The 18,013-nt window shown below is 42.8% G+C and overlaps 1 protein-coding gene across 2 annotated transcripts in view; it reads right to left on the bottom strand.

Moving 5' to 3' along the window:
* LOC106737154 (phytanoyl-CoA hydroxylase-interacting protein-like) overlaps positions 1-18,013 on the bottom strand; it is a 100,481-nt gene that overhangs the window by 38,712 nt on the left and 43,756 nt on the right. Inside the window, exon 1 of one of the 2 annotated variants that reach the window (XM_059729842.1) lies at positions 10,523-10,722. The exons of the other annotated variant lie outside the window; for it this stretch is intronic. Within the exon in view, the coding sequence (XP_059585825.1) occupies positions 10,523-10,628 (106 nt within the window). The 5' untranslated portion in view covers positions 10,629-10,722. Of the gene's footprint in view, positions 1-10,522; positions 10,723-18,013 lie in introns of those variants that run through there. 2 annotated transcript variants of the gene reach the window in all.

Raw genomic sequence — 18,013 nt, 5'->3', positions numbered from 1 at the left:
AGGTGATTTGAGCTGGTAAGAGCAAAACTATGATGACCTATCACTTGGGAGAATATAACCACTATTTGAGTCAGCTTCTATAGCTTATAGGATCCATTGATCCTTTGCAGCCTTCATTTCAACACATCCATAACTGCTATGCCCAGGCATGTGCACCCAAGCTTCTTGTAAGGAAAGGCTTCTGGTCTTCATCAGTGATTTCCATTGCTTTATCAGCTTGAACACTGTAGTTTGAAAGGCATCATGCAGACCAAATATGGGCAGCAGGGTTTTCATCTTGCACTCAGGGTCAAACCAACGACCAAATTTGCGGGCAATCAGGAATTTTCCCACCAGTCTTAATGGAAGGATCATTGGGAAGTATTTTGCTTTCTTTTGTGGCATTGGGTATGGTCCACTTTCTGGGATCATCAGAGCATATTTAACTTAACAGTATCCCTGCCACTGCAGTAGCCTTGATACTGGTTGTGTTCCAGTCTCTCCTACATTTTTTTCTGTCACAGTTAGTAGGTTTTGGTTTTATTTTCTATGCAGGTGCTTTGTGGCTGTGGTGTGTGAGCAGGGCCAAAGGACCAGATGTGATGCTCAGGAGGTCTGTTCCAATTCTGTGTTTCTATGAGCCATTTTGTTTCCCTTGGATAAATAGGCTACTTTAAAATTATTCATGGGAAGTTTTGTGTTACAAGTTTTTAATTTCTGTTCTTTAAAAGCACCATTGATAGTACTTTCCAATTCACGTTTCCTACTATGCAAATGACATACATTAAAATATACAAGAATAGTAGAATGCTGTGTAAAGATTTAAGTTCTTGCTCTTTCATCTCAACCAGAATATACTGACATTAGGGCTAATAGCCTCAGGGTGCTGTTAAACATTACAATTTGCACGTGCCAATTGTATGGAAAGTTATGTGGTATTAAAGTTAGAACAGTGAGCAGTTGCATGTTAAGGGTCAATACCCTTTCCAGTGTGCACAGTTCTGAATTGCTCTTGGAGGCATGATGAGCAGGGATGTGGCTAGGACCAACCAAGTGCACCCCATGTTTTCCCAGCTCTCTGAATATAACGGCTAATTCTGGGCTGCATTTAACCAGCATTAAATAAGGTATTGTAGGTCACACAAGCACAGAAGGCCATGTATGCTGGCAACATAATGGGCCTATGTACTATATCCAGTGAACTGCCAAAGAGAAAAAAAAATCTAGACATGTAAGGAGTTCCATATTCCAGATCTCCACCACACAATATGCTAGACATCCTCAGCTTTGGAGGACCCCCCACTGCAACCCCCAAGCAGCACAAACAGGACTTAAACCTAACTTAATCAGACATCTCAGCATTCCCCCACTACAGGCACAACCTAGCTATGCTACTCTATCTCACTTACAAACTAGCTCTTTCACATTATCCTTGAGTGTAGGTAGTTCTTATTTATGCTGAGGATGACCTTTTGCTTAGTTCATTTTGCTTTTTTACCCAAGCAAGAAAGGATTAGGACTCAGAGTGACCTAGAGAAATTGGAGAACTGGACCAAAGGAAATCTCATGAGGTTCAACAAGGACAAATGCAAAGTTAGGACAGAAGAACACATCGGTACAGACTGGGGACCAACTAGCTAAGTAGCTGCTCTGTAGAAAAAGACTTGGGGGTTACAGTGGCAATAAGATGAATATGGAGCCATCAATGCGCCCTTGCTGTGAAGGACAATGGCACATTGGGCTGCATTAGTAGGAGTGTTGCCAGCAGATTGAGGGAAGTGATCATTCCCCTCTCTTCAGCGCTGTTGAGGCCACATCTGGAGTACTGTGTCCAATTTCGGGCCCTCCACTACAGAATGGATGTGGACAAATTGGAGTGAGAGCAGTGGAGGGCAACAAAAATGGTGAGCGGGCTGGGGCACATGATTTATGAGGAGGCTTAGGGAAGTGAGCTTATTTAGTTTATAAAGGAGAAGACTGAGAGGGGATTTAATAGCAGCCTTCAACTACCTGAAGAGAGGTTCAAAAGATGATGGGCTAGACTGTTGTCAAATAGAATTTTGAGTTCTATCTCTAAGTGTATCATATTACCAAGCAAAGATATAATAGGGACTCTTTATACAACTCTGGTGTGTTATATATTAAATGTTTCATTCAATTCTTTGTTAGGGTGACTGTATTTGAATCTTGGGGAGTGTGGCAGTGCACTGGGTGTGCCTGCCACTTTAAGGGCCTGGAGCTGGCAGCCTCCAGGTGCCTGATTAGGCAGCCATTTTAGAGGCAAGGGCTGCCTATATAAGCAGGGCAGTTTGGCTGCTGGAGGCCAGGCAGTAACATTGCCTGGCCGGAGGGCTGCTGAGAGCAACCCGGAGGTAAGGGGGAGTTGCAAGGGGTTGGTAAGGAGGCTCCTGGTCCTGGGCATGACCTGAAACTGCACCCTGCCGGGAGTGGGTGGCCTGGTGGGGCTCTCAGTGGTGCGGAAGCCCCCAGGAAATGTCAGGCCAGTTATCACCCTGGTGAAAGGTGAGTTGGGGTGCCTTAACCCCTAGCTCCCACCACCACCAGGTGGGTTACCCTTGTGTTGTTTGGGGGCCCAGAGGGCCAGTGTTGTGAGGGGCCCAGAGAGGGCGGACTCCGAGAGCATGATTGAGTACAGGGCGTGGTACTGCGGTTGCCCCTAGGAGAAAGGGAGTAGTGGCACGGTGAGGCCCAAAGATGCGAGTGAGCGGCTAGAGACCCAGCCCGAAGGGGAGAATACCCTCGACTGGCCCAAGCTGGGGCCATGACTATGGGAGTCAAAAGGGCCAGGGGCCCACCACGAGGGACGCCCAAGAGCCAGGGGCCTGGGGTCCTGACTGGCCTGGAGGTGGGCCAGGGTCAATTAGCCAAAGGTCCCGGGGGGACCACACCCGAGAGGGGAAAGTAGCGTCGGGGGGGCTAGGTAGCCTGGATGACGGCGGGGTGGCCGCCTGATAGGAGAGGATCATAGAGGGGTCCTGTGTGGATGATTCTGGGGCCCAGTATGGGGTCGGTGATTATGTGAACACCATGATGCCATCTGCGAGGCTTGGGCTGCAGTATTGGGGAGGTAGGAGCCGCAGACAACGCCCCCTGGCATCGGGGCACTAGATGGGCAGCCTCCCGCTTAATTGACATCTGATTGAATCAACTATCATCAAAGGCGTGGCGGGCGAGATAGGTGGGCGGTTGCCCAGAGACAGGCGGGCGGGCCGTGGAGTTCTGCCCTGAGCAGGCCCCCTGTCACAGTGACAGGTGGGTGGGCCACAGAGTTCGGCCCCGAGGAGGCCCCCTGTCACAGGGAGAACTGGATTTGCAGCTGAATAAAGGCTTTCTTCTGTGTCTCAGCAGAGCTGCTGACCACAAGGTAGGATGATATGTTAAAAGTAACTTTGCAAATTCTTAGGCAAGCAGTTTTCTAACAAGATTGTAGTGTTGTAAAGTACAGAGCCCATTGTGTAAGAACAAGATGCAGCCCACCAGCTATCGTCAGGAGATAAAGCAGAAGCAAGACCTTGGAGATAAAGGAGTCAGCAAGAAACCAGAAAGAACCAGCAAGTGACCAGAGGAAGCTGGGGTCAAAGTCTCAAGCATGCGCTCTTAGCAGAGAGGCATGTAAATGAATCAAATGCATAGGCAATTCCATGCTAATTAAGTAAACAATAAACAGAGGTGGAGCTTGAGATGGGTGGAACAAAAGGAGGGACGAAGGTGGAGTGAATGTTAATGAGCATGAACCAAGGTGTATAAAATGTGGAAAAAAAAACTAATATTCACAGCAGGTCCCCTGGTTCATGGGCTGTGTGTCTGTGAAGGACCTTTGCCCAAAGCTGTCTCCATTCTGAATAAAGCTGTTGTGAACAACGTGTGCTGGTATTTGCTCCCTGCTTGCTCTGGCTAATGAGTACCAGGATCCATGGGCAATTGGATTGTCATCTCCCTAGTCGTTGGGTGCCACATGGAGTCGGAGTTTCATTCAATTCTTCATTTCATTCAAATCTTCATGCTTCTTTATAGACAAATTGCAGATAGTTTGGAAAAGAAAAAGATAAAACGATCAGGAGGATAAAACAATTAATTTATGAGGAAAAGTTAAAAGAGCTTAACACACATCAGCTAAAATGCCTAACAATGAATAACATGTGCCTGCAGAGTGTAACCAGGAACAAGGAAAAGGAACAGGAAGGGAAAAAGGATAGTTACGGTAGAAGTAAATGAACTGAATTGAATGAGGGGAAATTTTAGATAACAGTGAAAAAAGTCCTTTAAAAAAGAGGTACAGTTGTTGATTACACAGTACAGTCTCAAGACTTAGATGTCCCATGTTTGGGCTATCAATTGAACAAAATATATGTGAACGTGAAATAACCTAGTAATCATATTTAATCTTTTCCATATCTAACCTCTAGAAAATTATGAAATTGTTGATGAAGGGACTTCCATTGTAAGGTCCCTTATGTCTTCTACTCAGCATCTGGAGATCAGCAAAGAAGAGTCTGTTTCTCAGAAATACTGAGTCTTTTCTCTCCTCTCTCATGGTACACTATTTTGGAAAGTGTTTAAGAAAACATAAAATTCTTTCTTCACAGCTCTCTAAAATTTCTTCCATGTCTGACAATAAAAGATCTAATATGTGAAAAGCACAGACCTGGGCAAAAGTACAAATGCTGAAACTGTAATAGGTAATTTTCTGCACAGCTCAGTAGCTGAGCTAGTATGCTTATTTCTTGACAAACACACAAGCAATAGTTGTTTAAAAACCCTAATAGCAACAGAAATTCAATCATTTGATGGGAAACTCTATGGAAGAACCATTTCCAAGCTATCCATGACAACCTGGGATAGTTCATAAATATTTCCAAAGGTATTTCAGTTTCTACATCTATTTCAGTGTTCAAATTCCTGTTAGCTAAAAAAAAGAGAGAGAGAATCAAACAAGCACATGAATTTTGCACTTAGGATATTTTAAGAGATCTGTAGACATCTCTTTATTATGCTGGAAAGAATGACAGCAAAATGGGACCTTTGTATATATGTAGTGGGGATGGCCATAATTTAAATATTATTGAACTCCTCTAAACTCAGATCCTATAGTTTCCTTCCTTTTGGGATTCAGCCTAGATTTCCCCCTCTTGACCACCACTGAGACTTATGGAATCATTACCAGAACAGTAAATATTTTTCTAGATAATGCTGGAAAACAGCATTATAGAATGGATCCAGAAATTAGAGGGTATCCTTTTATTTACCCTGTTTGAAAGATAAATTCCCACATTATGAAGCTAAACTACTTGACCACTGTTCCACCAAACACTAGAATTACTTACCAGGCCACTCTGCTAAACTATAGTAAAAACAAATGCTGAATTAATAAAAGGAAACAAAACAAGACTGAAAGATGTAGATAATGCTGACAATGTTATTGGTTAATAGTGGGGGTTCTGTGTATATAAGTCAGGAGAGAAATGCTTCCCCTGGGTAATATAATGCGCAAGTACAAGGATTTTGGATTGGAAATGCTTTACAAATGTAAACTCCTTGAAGCTTGAGAACTTGGTTCTAATAAGGCCATCTAAACTCTACCATAATACAGCTACATGCTAGACAAATATAAAACTATACTAAAAGAACATTTTAAAGTTGCAACCCTGAAGTCATTGGAAAATATCCAGAAATAAGGGGGCCTCTGTATCTTAAATTGTATGAATGAGTTATGATTCAGTCTTTAATTACATGATAATGTACTACTTTTTCCACAGGAATCCTGCTTCATTCAGCGTACATAATGGATGCTGCTCACTTAAATGAACTATTTTGCTTAAAACAACAATTCACTATTCTGTTTTCTCCTTATTGTTTTATTTGTAGACCTAGGCGCTATTAACTGTGCATTATTCAAATCTTGCCATCAAAACAGAATTATTAATCTCCTCATGAGATTTTCTATGGTGCTTACTACTATATAATAACTATTTCACAAACACATATTTTGACAATATCCTGTGAAATGAAGGTGGGGAATTTAGATGCGCAGAGATTACAGTCAAGAATGTGCACTAATTTTGGATGTTCAGCTTTCAAAGCACTTATACTATGTACAATAATTTTCAAAGGTCTATATAGCATTTTACAAATCCAAAGCATAATATAAATTGCAGCTCTGAGTGCTCAGCTCTTTTGAAAGTATCAAGTCGGGTTCCCAGAAAATTAACATACAATTAGTGACCACAAATGAAAACCATGCTTTAAATATCTGGCTCAGTATTATGTTTTCTTTTGTGGCAGAGACAATGATAACCTCTAATTTTCCATGGCAGAATTCAGCTATCTTAATCATGCTTTCTCTTCCTGCTGTCTCCTCCAACCCACTACCTTTTTTCATTACACACTTCACATCACAATTTCTCCAACAAATGCACAAGTCTTCCTAAAAATCTTCTTGACCTAACAATTCTGATCATCCAGGACATGGCCATCCAGGAAACCTTAATTCTGGCATTTTTTAACTTCTGTCTGCTTAACTTTGCCACCTTAATAAAGCTATTTTAACACAGCTTGTATGTGTAATATCCTAGGTTTTCTCCTAAAACCTCCTCCTCATACCTATGGGCTCCCTGTTACTCCCCTGACTCTCAGTTTTGCCTTCTGCAGTTTCTTGCCTAATTCTACTTCCCCTCACCATTAACCCTTGCACAGCTCTCCTCTCTCTCTTTCTTGAGGATACTGCACTCAGACCTGTGTTAGAAGAGGGGAATTTCTAATCTGTACAAGGGAAAGTGAAAAAGCAAAAACTTCACTGTACTGCAACATAACAAGGCCCACACGGGCTACTGTTATTAGATTTGTCACACTGACTTCTGTCACATGAACCAATGAAGCAACTAATGACAGTAGCACAGTGGTCAGCAATCTTTTTAGGCTGTGGGCTACTTCAGGTCAAAGGCAGGTAGGAAAAGAGGTGCTAGGACCCAGCTGCCACTGCTTTCCCCCAGGCAACACAGGAAAGCAACTGTTGTCAAAGCCCCACGCTTCTGAATACTACCAAAACCCCATGTCCACGAGCTGAATCAAATGGCTTTGAGGGACAGATCCAGATCATTGAAGGTAACTCTTGCCCATAGTAGGCTGTCATTCACTATGTGAACAAGGAATAGAGAAGTTTGAAATACTGTGCTAGTAGGACTTGCAAATATTTGCTGTCAGAGGAATGGTGAGATTCAGGAGTCTTCTGTTTCATTTCAGGCTCTGAAAGGGAATGTATACTAGTGAGTTCTTTTGCCTGTTCTGCACAAGCTTGATCTCTTCTGTCCCAATCCCCCAACTTGTCCTATCTCTTCTTTACCCATGGCTCCTTTCCCCAATGCCCCTGTACCAGTTCTAATCTCCACTCATTAGATTTTTCTCCTCTATCCCAGTTTCCTTGCCCACCTACCTCCAGTTCCATCTTTGGCTCCTTGCCCCCTTTGTATCTCTCCTGCATATCTGACCTCAGATTATTCTTACCAACAGCTACCAATCTCATACTCCTCATCCACTTTCAGCCTGTCCCTCCTCAATTCCTTAGTCAAGGCTCCTTGCCAAGACAATCTTATTTCCTGCCCCTTATCAGATCAAACTCCTCCCCTCTTCATCTTCTTTCCTCTGAACGACTTGTTCTCAGTTAGTCTCCTTGCCCAGCTAGTGCCAGTAATTTCTCTGACCCTTGCAATGTCCTCCTCCCCATACCTATGGGTTCCCAGTCCCTCCCCCAACTCCCAGTTTTGCCTTCTACAGTTTCTTGTTCCACTCTACACTTTCCTCAGCTCTTGTCTCGTCTGAATTTTAATTGGGCAACTTCCTTCTCCTGGCTGCTTTTGCAAATAGAGCACTGATGACATAAGTAAGCTATATAGAAAAAAGGAAACAAAACAACCCACAATAAACATTATTTTTAATAACTGCTTTACTTTGGCTCTTGTGTATCCAAAGGTAATCCTGAAATCAGAAGTATGTTATGTATTATGTTCAAACTACTGCAAGATTTTTATAAATACATTTTTTTCAAAATGAACTAGTTTGAAACTAAAAATAACAATAATAAAACTTTTATTTGCTTACATATGCCTTTTTAATGGTTTTCTACTTAATTTCATGATTTTATCACATGCCATCTTAGCTTTATGCAGCTTAAATAAAAGATCACTTTTTAAAAGATCCCAAATCAAATTTAAAGTCTCAAGGTAACTGTTTTAAGTCTAAGACAAAGTTTCCATTGGCTTCTATGGCGCTGTGTTGTCATGCTAAGGAGAAGCATTAAAAATACAGTGTTTTAAAATAAATCATAAATATTTATGCACATAAAGCCGTTGGCTAAATATAGGAAATCAATTAAGTGCCTAAATACACTGAAAGTATATTTGCTCTCTTGCCTCGAGAGCTAAATGCTTCCAGGCTTGTTTACCTTTTTGTGTTCATTTTAGCATGTATTTTTGGTACTTAAGTGCCATTTGTAGGAAGCATTAAAGTATGCTCAAGTTCAATTCTGTGCCCAATTAGGTATACAATTGTACATTTATATGTGCAATGCAGATGTATCTTTTAAAAAATGTAGACCTCTATGCATGAAGCAATGACCCCAAATGATATAGTGGCTTAATATGCATCAAGATTCATTTGTACAGCATAATCTAGAGAATAGAAAATTGTTTTCTGATTGTCAGTTTAAACTGGGAATATTTTGACTTTAAAACAACCTAGAAGAAACTCTTTGAATCTGCTGGTCTCTATGAGACTATTTCATAAAAACCAAGCACTGCTTAAATACAGTATGCTGAATCAATTAGGAGTCTGCCACAATTAACATACTAGGCTTCATTAGTAAAGGTTACATAATTTATCAATTTCCTATTCACTGTGGTATCAATAAAAGTAATCACACATAAATGGGGTATTTTGCCAAAACAATAGCAATCTATTCTTTTAGATCTAGGAGAAAATGTAATTGAAGTTAATTTTATCACAGTTTACTATTGTAGCTATCAATCAGAAGACAAGCTCTATTTCTACTTGCGATTCACTTCATATATAAATTTAAAATATATAGTTAGGTGTCCCCAGTCAGGTATTTAGGTACAAATGTAGTGATGGGAGCATCATATTCAACCTTAAACCAAGTATAAATCTATGGTTAAAAATACATGTTTGTTGTTGGTAGTAAATGTAACAACAGAAAGAACTATTTAAAAATATCCTGACAGTCCCTTTAATACTAAAAAACAAGAGTTTATGAAACCTCAGTCATGGGATGGTTAGATCAAAAGTACTGGAATATTTCATAATGACATGTTCATAGTAGAATACTAAAAAAAACCCAGAATCACTATTTCCATCATGCATTGATACCTACAGTATGGATCCTCCCACAAATAATCCACTATAGAAACAAGTTAAATGAATTCAAGCAATTCAAGTTGCTCAGTATATTCACAATGCAAACTACATTCAATTGAGCTCTTCCTTCTTCACTTTGCAGAACACCCTAAAATGTTCAAGCTGTTTATACTACTTAATGGCAAAGAGGAAGGCAAAAATAATTTGGGTGACATCACAAAATGGATTAGCAGCTGCAAGATCATTTTCTCATCTATTTCTTTGTCCACACAGAACTTTCTCTCTTATTATATTAATGCCATGCGTCTCCCTGAAGCCACACCACAAATAATATTAACCTCGCTTCCGATGCTTAGTCTTCAGTGTGTGTGGCTAATATGGCCAGTGGTTTCTTTCTGGCCCCCTATTACAGCCTCAGAGTTGTTTGGTTGTTGCAAATCAGCTAGGGCTTAGTATAGCATCTGCACTGTGAAACAAAACTTCATTCACACAACACCTACCCTTCTGCCAATCTGGATTTGCCATCACTACAGACATGGTAAAGGAGGTTGTTTGCTCCTTCCCAGCTTGCCTGCCTCCTGTCCCCTGGTCCGTCCCCAGTTCTGCTGAGCATTTGGCTTGGGACTCTGGGCACAGAACAAGGGTTGGGACATAGCTTGGCCATCCGGCCCATCCGCCAGGCTTGAGCCACTGCCCAGGATGAGGGACCTTGCATCTGTCCACGGTGCTGAAGACATGTCAACGCTTCTTCCCTTGCCGCCCTCTTGCTACGCCAGACCCTCTTTGGGAGCAGGGCTGAGGGTCCCTTGCCTCCTTGAGGATGATGATGTTTCTTATATGCATTATATGACATTATTACTAATAATTTAACGCTATACTATAATACACAGTAATAATAATGACGATGATTGAAAGAGCCTGATGACAGGCAACAAGTTTCCACGCTGCACCCGAGGCCTCACAAAGCAGGGAGCGGCCCCGGCCGTGCTCAGCCCGCGGCGCCGAGAGCCTGGCGCTGGGCTCCGCACCCCTCGCCCACCCCTGGCTCCCCTCGGCATGGAGACGAGCCGCAGTGCCCCCGCCCGGCGCCCCCTGCCCGGCTTTTGTTCCCGGCGGGCGGGGCGGGGGGATACACACAAAGGCGGGCTGCCCTCACCGTCCCTCTCGCAGAGCTGGATCGCCTCCAGGCTCAGGTTCTTGATCACGTCCTCGCAGGGGCTGGCGGGGCTGCTCGCGCTCTGCTCCCGGCGCGGCACCTCCATTGTGCGCTGCTCCCGGTGTCCCTGCCCCTGGGGCGGCGGCGGTGGTGCAGAGCCGCGCGCGGCAGCGCTTTCCCGACTCTGGCGCTGTGGCGGCGCTGGCGGAGGGCGGTGGCGGGGCTGTCACTGCAGTGGGGCGGGGAGGGGGCCGCCGAGACGCGCTTCGCACAACCAGGCTCAGCGCTTAAAGGGGCCGCCGCAGCCCCGCTCTGGAAATGGCCGCTGCGCGCGGGGCCGGGCCGGAGGCCCAACGCCCCACACGTCTCATGGCCCGGGGAGGGGCAGCGCCTGGCCCGTAGCGCTTGCCTGCGACTTTGTGGCCCCCTCAGAACCCCGCGGTCCCCGCCCAGGCTGGGCCCCACCGCCCACCGACCCCCTCGCAAGGCCGCGGCCAAGGGCTCGGCCTGGCCTCTACCCGGCCCATGGAGCCTTGGGAGCATGCCCGGGGCCTGTCAGGCACACAAGGCACTGGGCCCAGGAGGAGGCCAGGGACCTGCTGGACTGGGGTGCAGAGGCCTGGTCAGGCACACAAGGGGCTGGGGCCAAAGTGGAGGTGCCCTGTCCAACACTGGGGGCCAGGGCAGAGGGGCCTGATCTGCCACACAAGAGTCAGGGCAGGTCAATGCAGTGCAGGGCCGCTGTCGTGACATGGTGTGTGGGACAAGAGCCTGATGTGGCACTGATCAGGCCTTGGCCCCAGGTGCACCCAGTCAGGCCCATGGACTGGATCTGGCCTGTGGACCCACCCCCACCCCATTCATCCAGCCCATGGGGCCAAAAGGTTGGGCCCCACAGCTTTAGGACAAATAAGCTGGGGCACACTTTTAATGTGCCAGTTCTCTATTGAAGAAGGTCAGTGCAATTTGCCCCCCTGAAAGCCATTTGCTTCAGTTTGTTGACAGCAGTTTGGTTGTCCCTGTTTAGACATGGCATTGTTTTGTATTTTAACGCCCTGCTCCACACCTTTCAGTTCCTTCCTTTAGTGTCACTCTGCCTAAGGATGTGGAAAGCAGAGCAACTATACTATAGCACAGAACAAAAAAAGTTAGAGCTCTATTTCATGTATTCCTCACACACTACTTCACTGCATTGTTAAAATGTTTTGAAGGGCAAGGAGAAAAAAAAAGCCCAAGGTGCACCAAAGCTAATGTTACCAGTCTTTTGTTGGAAATAAGTTTTCGTACTCTTGACAGAGGATGGTTATTTACTGTCAATAATTTCAGGAATAAGAACCACCATAGAGTGGGTGGGGAATTCTTAAAGCTGAAAAAGCTTTTCACTGACATTTGGGGGGTTTTTTTATAGTGGTATATATTTTTTTTTAGTATCAGAATATTTTAGCTCTGCCACACTTCCCCTTCTTCCCCCCCACCCCCTCCTCGCACACCCTTTCAAAAAGCCAGTAAATGAAGATTAAAGAATAAACCTTGGAGAGACATTTTGATAGTATGTCAAGTTTTTCACTTTCTAGATTGTGAGTTTATATTCAGATCAGTTTGACAGTACACAGATATAGACTGAATAGATTTTTAGGGTCAGAAGGTACCTTAGTAGATCATCGAGTCTGACCCCCTGCCCTGGGCAGGAAAAAGCACTGGGGTCAGATGATCCCAGCTAGGTGCTTGTCTAGTCTCCTATTAAAGCCTTCCAAGATAGGGGAGAGCACCACCTCCCTTTGAAGTCCATTCCAGATTTTGGCAACCCTCACCATAAAGAAATTTTTCCTAATGTCTAATCTAAATCTGCTCTCTGTCAGCTTATTGCCATTGTTCCTAGTAACTCCAAGGGGCACTCTGGTAAACCCTATTCCTTGCTGCCCCTCTCTGCCCCCGATGAATTTGTAGACGGCTACAAGATCCCCTCGCAGCCTTGTTTTGCAGAGGCTGAAGAGATTCAGGTCCCTCAGTCTCTCCTTGTTGAATCTTACCTGTAGGTCCTTAACCATATGAGTAGCTGTCCTCTGGACCCTATCAAGGTTATCCACATCCCTCTTGAAGTGCAGTACCCAGAACTGGACGCAGTACTCCAGCTACGGCCTTACCAATGCCGCATAAAGAGGAAGCATTACCTCTTTAGACCTGCTTGTGATGCACCTTCTCATGCATTGAAGAGTGCGGTTGGCTTTACTTATCACTTTGGCACATTGATGACTCGTGTTCATTTTGATGTCAACTATGACTCCAAAATCCTTTTTTGTTGCTGTGCTGCTTAGAAAGTCACCTCCCAGCCTGTAGGTGTGTTGGTGATTCTTTCTCCCTAGATGCAGCACTTTGCACTTACCCTTGTTAAACTGCATCCTATTCTGTTCTGCCCACATTCCCAACCTGTCCAAATAGCCTGAATCTGCTCCCTGCCCTCCAGCATGTTTACTTTGCCCCATAATTTGGTGTTGTCTGCAAATTTGGACAGAGTGCTTTCTACACCCTCATCCAAGTCACTGATGAAGATACTGAACAGCACTGGTCCAAGGACCAAACCCTGGGGAACTCCACTGCCCGCATTTTTCCAGGTCAAAAATGACCCATCCACCCCTCTATCCACCTGACCGTGTAGTAATGTACGTCACAACTGCTTAATTTATTTATAAGAATGGGATGTGACACTGTATAAAAGGCCTTTTTAAAATCCAAGTAGATTACATCTACTGCAGCTCTTACATCTAAGCATTTTGTGACCTGGTCATAAAAAGAAACAAGATTAATAAGGCAGGATCTTCCTGCTGTGAAGCCATGCTGGTTGCCCTTCAGCATTATTTTACAAATTGGACTCCCACAAATGTGATCCTTAATAAATTTTCAAATGTTTTCCCAAGGATAGAGGTGATGCTAACCAGCCTGGATATGCTTATTAGCTGTCAGTAACCTTCCAGAAATGAACTGCTACACAGGAATTAATATCACAGTGGCCCCTTTTGGCACTTTTCTTGCAGTGCCAATAATATGAAATTGGTATCCACATGTCATAGCAACAAGTGTTAGAATAGTGAAACTTGTCAATTTGACATGGGCTAAGACCACCAACTCATTTCACAGGTTAATGAACCCTGAGGCTCTCCTTTCACAAAGCCCCTTCCACAGTCCATCCCTCCCCTTTGCCTTGTTTTCTAAACCTCTCCTTGTCTTCTTTCTGTCTTTCTCCTCATTTTCCTCTCCCAGACCAAAAAATAAGGAGAGGGTGTGCAAGATAGTTCAGATGAAGAATTAAGCAAGTGGGATGGACAGCAAAGGGAGAGAGTGAAAAGGGGAGTATGGAACAATATCAAGTATGAAATACAAAATGAATGTAGATGGAGGGTCTGAATCAGTGCAGTACTGTGAAGGAAACAGAACACGTGAATGAATATATAGACAAAATGAAGATATAAATAGAAAAAAAATGGGGAAGGAATGGAAGAGGGAGAGACTGTACTAATTGGTTTTTAATTTGGCTCTGGCAGACATTTACTCCACACACAGATACAAACCAGGGAGCACAATGCTCCTCACTGTTCAGTACTCTAACTGTTTCTATTGTCCAGACATTTCCAGATAGCAAAGCTGACTTTTACTTGTTGAAGTCACATAATGCTGTTCCAGGTCTTCCCTTCCTGTACCACCCTCAAGAATTCCTCTCCTTTAAGTTGACTAACTCTAATTTCTCAATTTCCCTTCCTATCTTAATTTTTTTCAGTATTAAAGACATTTACACAGCCCACACAATCACACTACCTAGTCACCACAACATTATGACTTACACACACAATTATTCTGAAGAGGTCTCGGTTCTTGAATACAAAGAGAATTCTCAATTTTCCCTCATCTCTACTTTTCCATACCCATCTTTCCTTTCCTGTCTTCTGTTTTTCATTTTCTGTAACAAAAATTGCTTTTTAAGAGTGGATATTTCACTGAGCTCTGAAAGCAGTCAGCCATATTCTGCTTCATCCAAGGCCGTTAGCATCTCAGGTGCTGTTTAGCAAACAACCTCTAGTCACTTTCCATATAATTTTATTGGGAACTGCCCTGAACTATTACATTTTTTGAAGAAAAAAATGTAAAGCCACAAATACTGGGGGTCTCTATGCATTATTAGGGCAGACAAATCAACCACGGTTCTGCTTTTCAAAAGAACAAATGACATTCTCTAGGACTACCTGTGGCAGATTTTTGCAGTAGTTTCAGAAACTCATAGCATTTTGCAACCATCACTAGGTCCCATAGTTGTGCTAGATTTAAGCATTTGTTTTAAAGCCCAAGAGTCCAGCTCATCCCTACTGTTACTCTAGTAATTTTAATGGAACCAAACCAGGATTGAATTCAGCCCAGGTTATCTCAGTCTCAAAAATACAAAATATTTTCCCTAGTATTTCTCTTACCTGAAATACTGCACTCTGCTTGTCTTAAAAAGGAGAAACATTATCTGAGGCACATTTATGCTTGTGGTACAAGACAACAGTCTCAACATATAATCAGAACATTTTTTTCCATAATGAATTATCCCTGACTGTTTAGCAAAAATGTCTTATATCACAAATATAGGTTAACATTATGTAATGGTGAGGCTGCCAATGGTCGCACAATATTAGAGACAGTGTAATGTTGTGGATCTAGGGCTGCAAAAACTTGTAGATATTTTGCTACAACAGCGATCTAACTATCCTTCAGTGTCTTCAACATTAGATAAATAGAATATTTCTGACCACCAACTTCTAGAGCTCAACACGAGGGTGTACATCTCTGCACCTCTTAAGAGAGTGTGGTGCACCTCAAATTATGCCAATAATAAAGGAAGCATTTCATAGGCTCATAGTTGTTAGGGCTGGAAGGGTCCAGCCCACCCTGCATTTGGGCATATTAGTGAAAAATTAGGGCACACACTTCTTTTCTGGCTATGCTAAATATGCTGGACTGCTCGCCTGGGACTCAAAACCTTTTGAGGCGTGTTATGATGACATTTCTCTAAGGCAATGGTTTTCAACCGTTTTTCATGTGTGAACCCCTAAAATATTTTGAACTGAGGTACGGACTCCTTTGGAAATTTTGAATGGAAATGAAGACCCCTTTGAATTGTAAGTGTGGATATTCACATACTTTTGATAGATCATACTCATATTTCGCAGACCCCTTGGATATAGTTTGCAGACACCCAGGGGTCCACAGACCACAGGTTGAAAGCTATTGCTGTATGGTAGCCAATTAAAAAAGAAAGTCACACTGTCATTCTGTTTTTGTGATACATACCTCATGTACACACACACCTACTAGGAGACAGTCTTCTCTATCACAAGCCGCAACCTCATCCAAACACTAGGAAGCAATGGAAAAAGGTACTGCACACGAACAATTACAGTGTTCCACTTCTGATATGTTATGGTACCCCAAGACAGAGTGATTTCAAGAAGAGGGCTTAGCAGAAACACCATGGGACAGAGCACTTTTGGGGCAACTGAAATGTTTTCATTTAAAAATTAATGTTTTTATATTTCAGGGTTGTATTTACATCAAAAAGAAAAATATATCATGACACAAAGTTCCCCACTCTTTGCTTTTAGTGGGTAGAAAAGCATCTCTTATTGCTCAGTGGGCTGTGGAGGCAGAGTGCAGAAAAGCTACATAGCTGGGTTGCAGGAAGGCTACATACATGGCTTGCAGGGAAGTGGAGAAAAAGGGTGCTGCATTTTCCCCCTGTTTATATTGGTAGGACAATTCCAGTCGGATCATAAGCCAGTAAGGATAGAAATATGGAAGTATCAGAGACAGCAGCAGGCATTTAGGATCAATACTACTCATGATATTAATCACACTTCATAAAAATAAAGATTTGCAATTTAAAGTCATTCTTGGTTTTGAGTGGTAGCTAAATTTGTACAATATGCAAAGGTTTATGGGACATAAGAATTATGAGGGATATAATCAAAGTACTATGGAAATGAAGGAAAACAGTAGGACAGGTGACAGCTCACAGAAAGAGAAATCTAATGTCCATTATTGGAAGCTATGACTGTGTAATTTATTTTTTATGTCACAGTCTAGTTTCCATATCATTGTCAAAAGAGCATGGATATAAGGCAATTTAGGGACCTAGGTACAACATGACCAGTACCCACGCTCCCCGCCACTACACACCTCCCTTTAACTGTTATGCTCTTGCTTAGAATGATAGAAGCTCCTCTGTCTCACACTGCCTCTACTTCCCCCAACATAAAGAGAAACAGCATGTGTCCATAGTCCTTTAGGAATAGCAGCAAAGAAACACTTCCCTTGAGAGACAGCAATTTGAGCCCTTTCCTTTCCTATCACAGCTAAGGGTCCCTTAGTACTTAGCCAAGCAACCAGCTTGTACATGTTTCAATATATGGGATGACCTGGCAACAGTCTTTTCTGGCAAGGACCCCCCCCCCCCAACTCCCCCTGCTGTGTTGTGTGTTGTCAGGGCCAGTTCTGGGTGTGTTTTACTGTCTTGTAAGAAGTACAGGGGATTCATATGACTCAAAGCTGTTGTTTCTGAATGTCTGTAGTCATTACTTCATTAGATGTACTTGGTTCATATTTTCAAGCTTTTCTCCCAACCACAAAGATTAAAAGCCACTTAAAAAAGGAAAGCTGAAAATCTGTTGTAATTACATATCTCCAGGAACTGTGGGCCCTAGTCATGAATTATACAACCTATGCCTTCATCTAGCACTCTATTCAACAGATAAGCAAGTTATTCTGCCGTATAATCTTGATATGTAATTTCTATATAGTTTGTGCACCATAAACCATTAACAGAAAACTGTATCCATTCTATTCATCTTAGACACACAGGAAGGTGCCAATTAATTATCATTCTACTCATGCCACTTAAAGACATGCCTTTTCTTTTGAAATTTCACTTTTCTATTCTAAGGGCACAGTTTTTCTTCATAAGGGATAAACAAAATATTGGAAGAAAAAGAATTATGTCACAAACAAAAATGTTGCATTTATATCTCTATGTAATTTATTTATTGCCTTCTGGACACAGTCCTCAAGGGACTGGGTTGCTGTTCAGCATCAACTGCTCCGTTTATTAATTTGTCTTTATATAAACTTTTCTTTATTGTACTATCCCCAGCTCTTCCTTAAAGAACCTCTAAAACCTTTTTATAATATTTCCTATTCCTCTGTGCTGTTTACCACTCCTCCTAGTTTAGTAGCATTTGAACATTTCACAAGTTATTTTCACCTGCAGATAGTTTATAAAAATGTTAAATTATATATTGATCTTTATAGGACTCAACTGGATGTCTATGTAGGCTCTCAGGCAGTTGTTCAATAACCAATTTATGATCCATTTAATCCTGTTTCTGCCTCAACCAAATTAATTTGATATTTCCATTAGGACACTGCACTCTATCAAATACCTTCCTAAGGTCCAAATATAGTGCT

Source organism: Alligator mississippiensis, chromosome 6, assembly GCF_030867095.1.
Source record: "Alligator mississippiensis isolate rAllMis1 chromosome 6, rAllMis1, whole genome shotgun sequence".
Classification (NCBI taxonomy): domain Eukaryota; kingdom Metazoa; phylum Chordata; order Crocodylia; family Alligatoridae; genus Alligator; species Alligator mississippiensis.
Note: the sequence above shows the minus strand (reverse complement) of the source record. Positions and strands in the feature narration are given on the sequence as shown.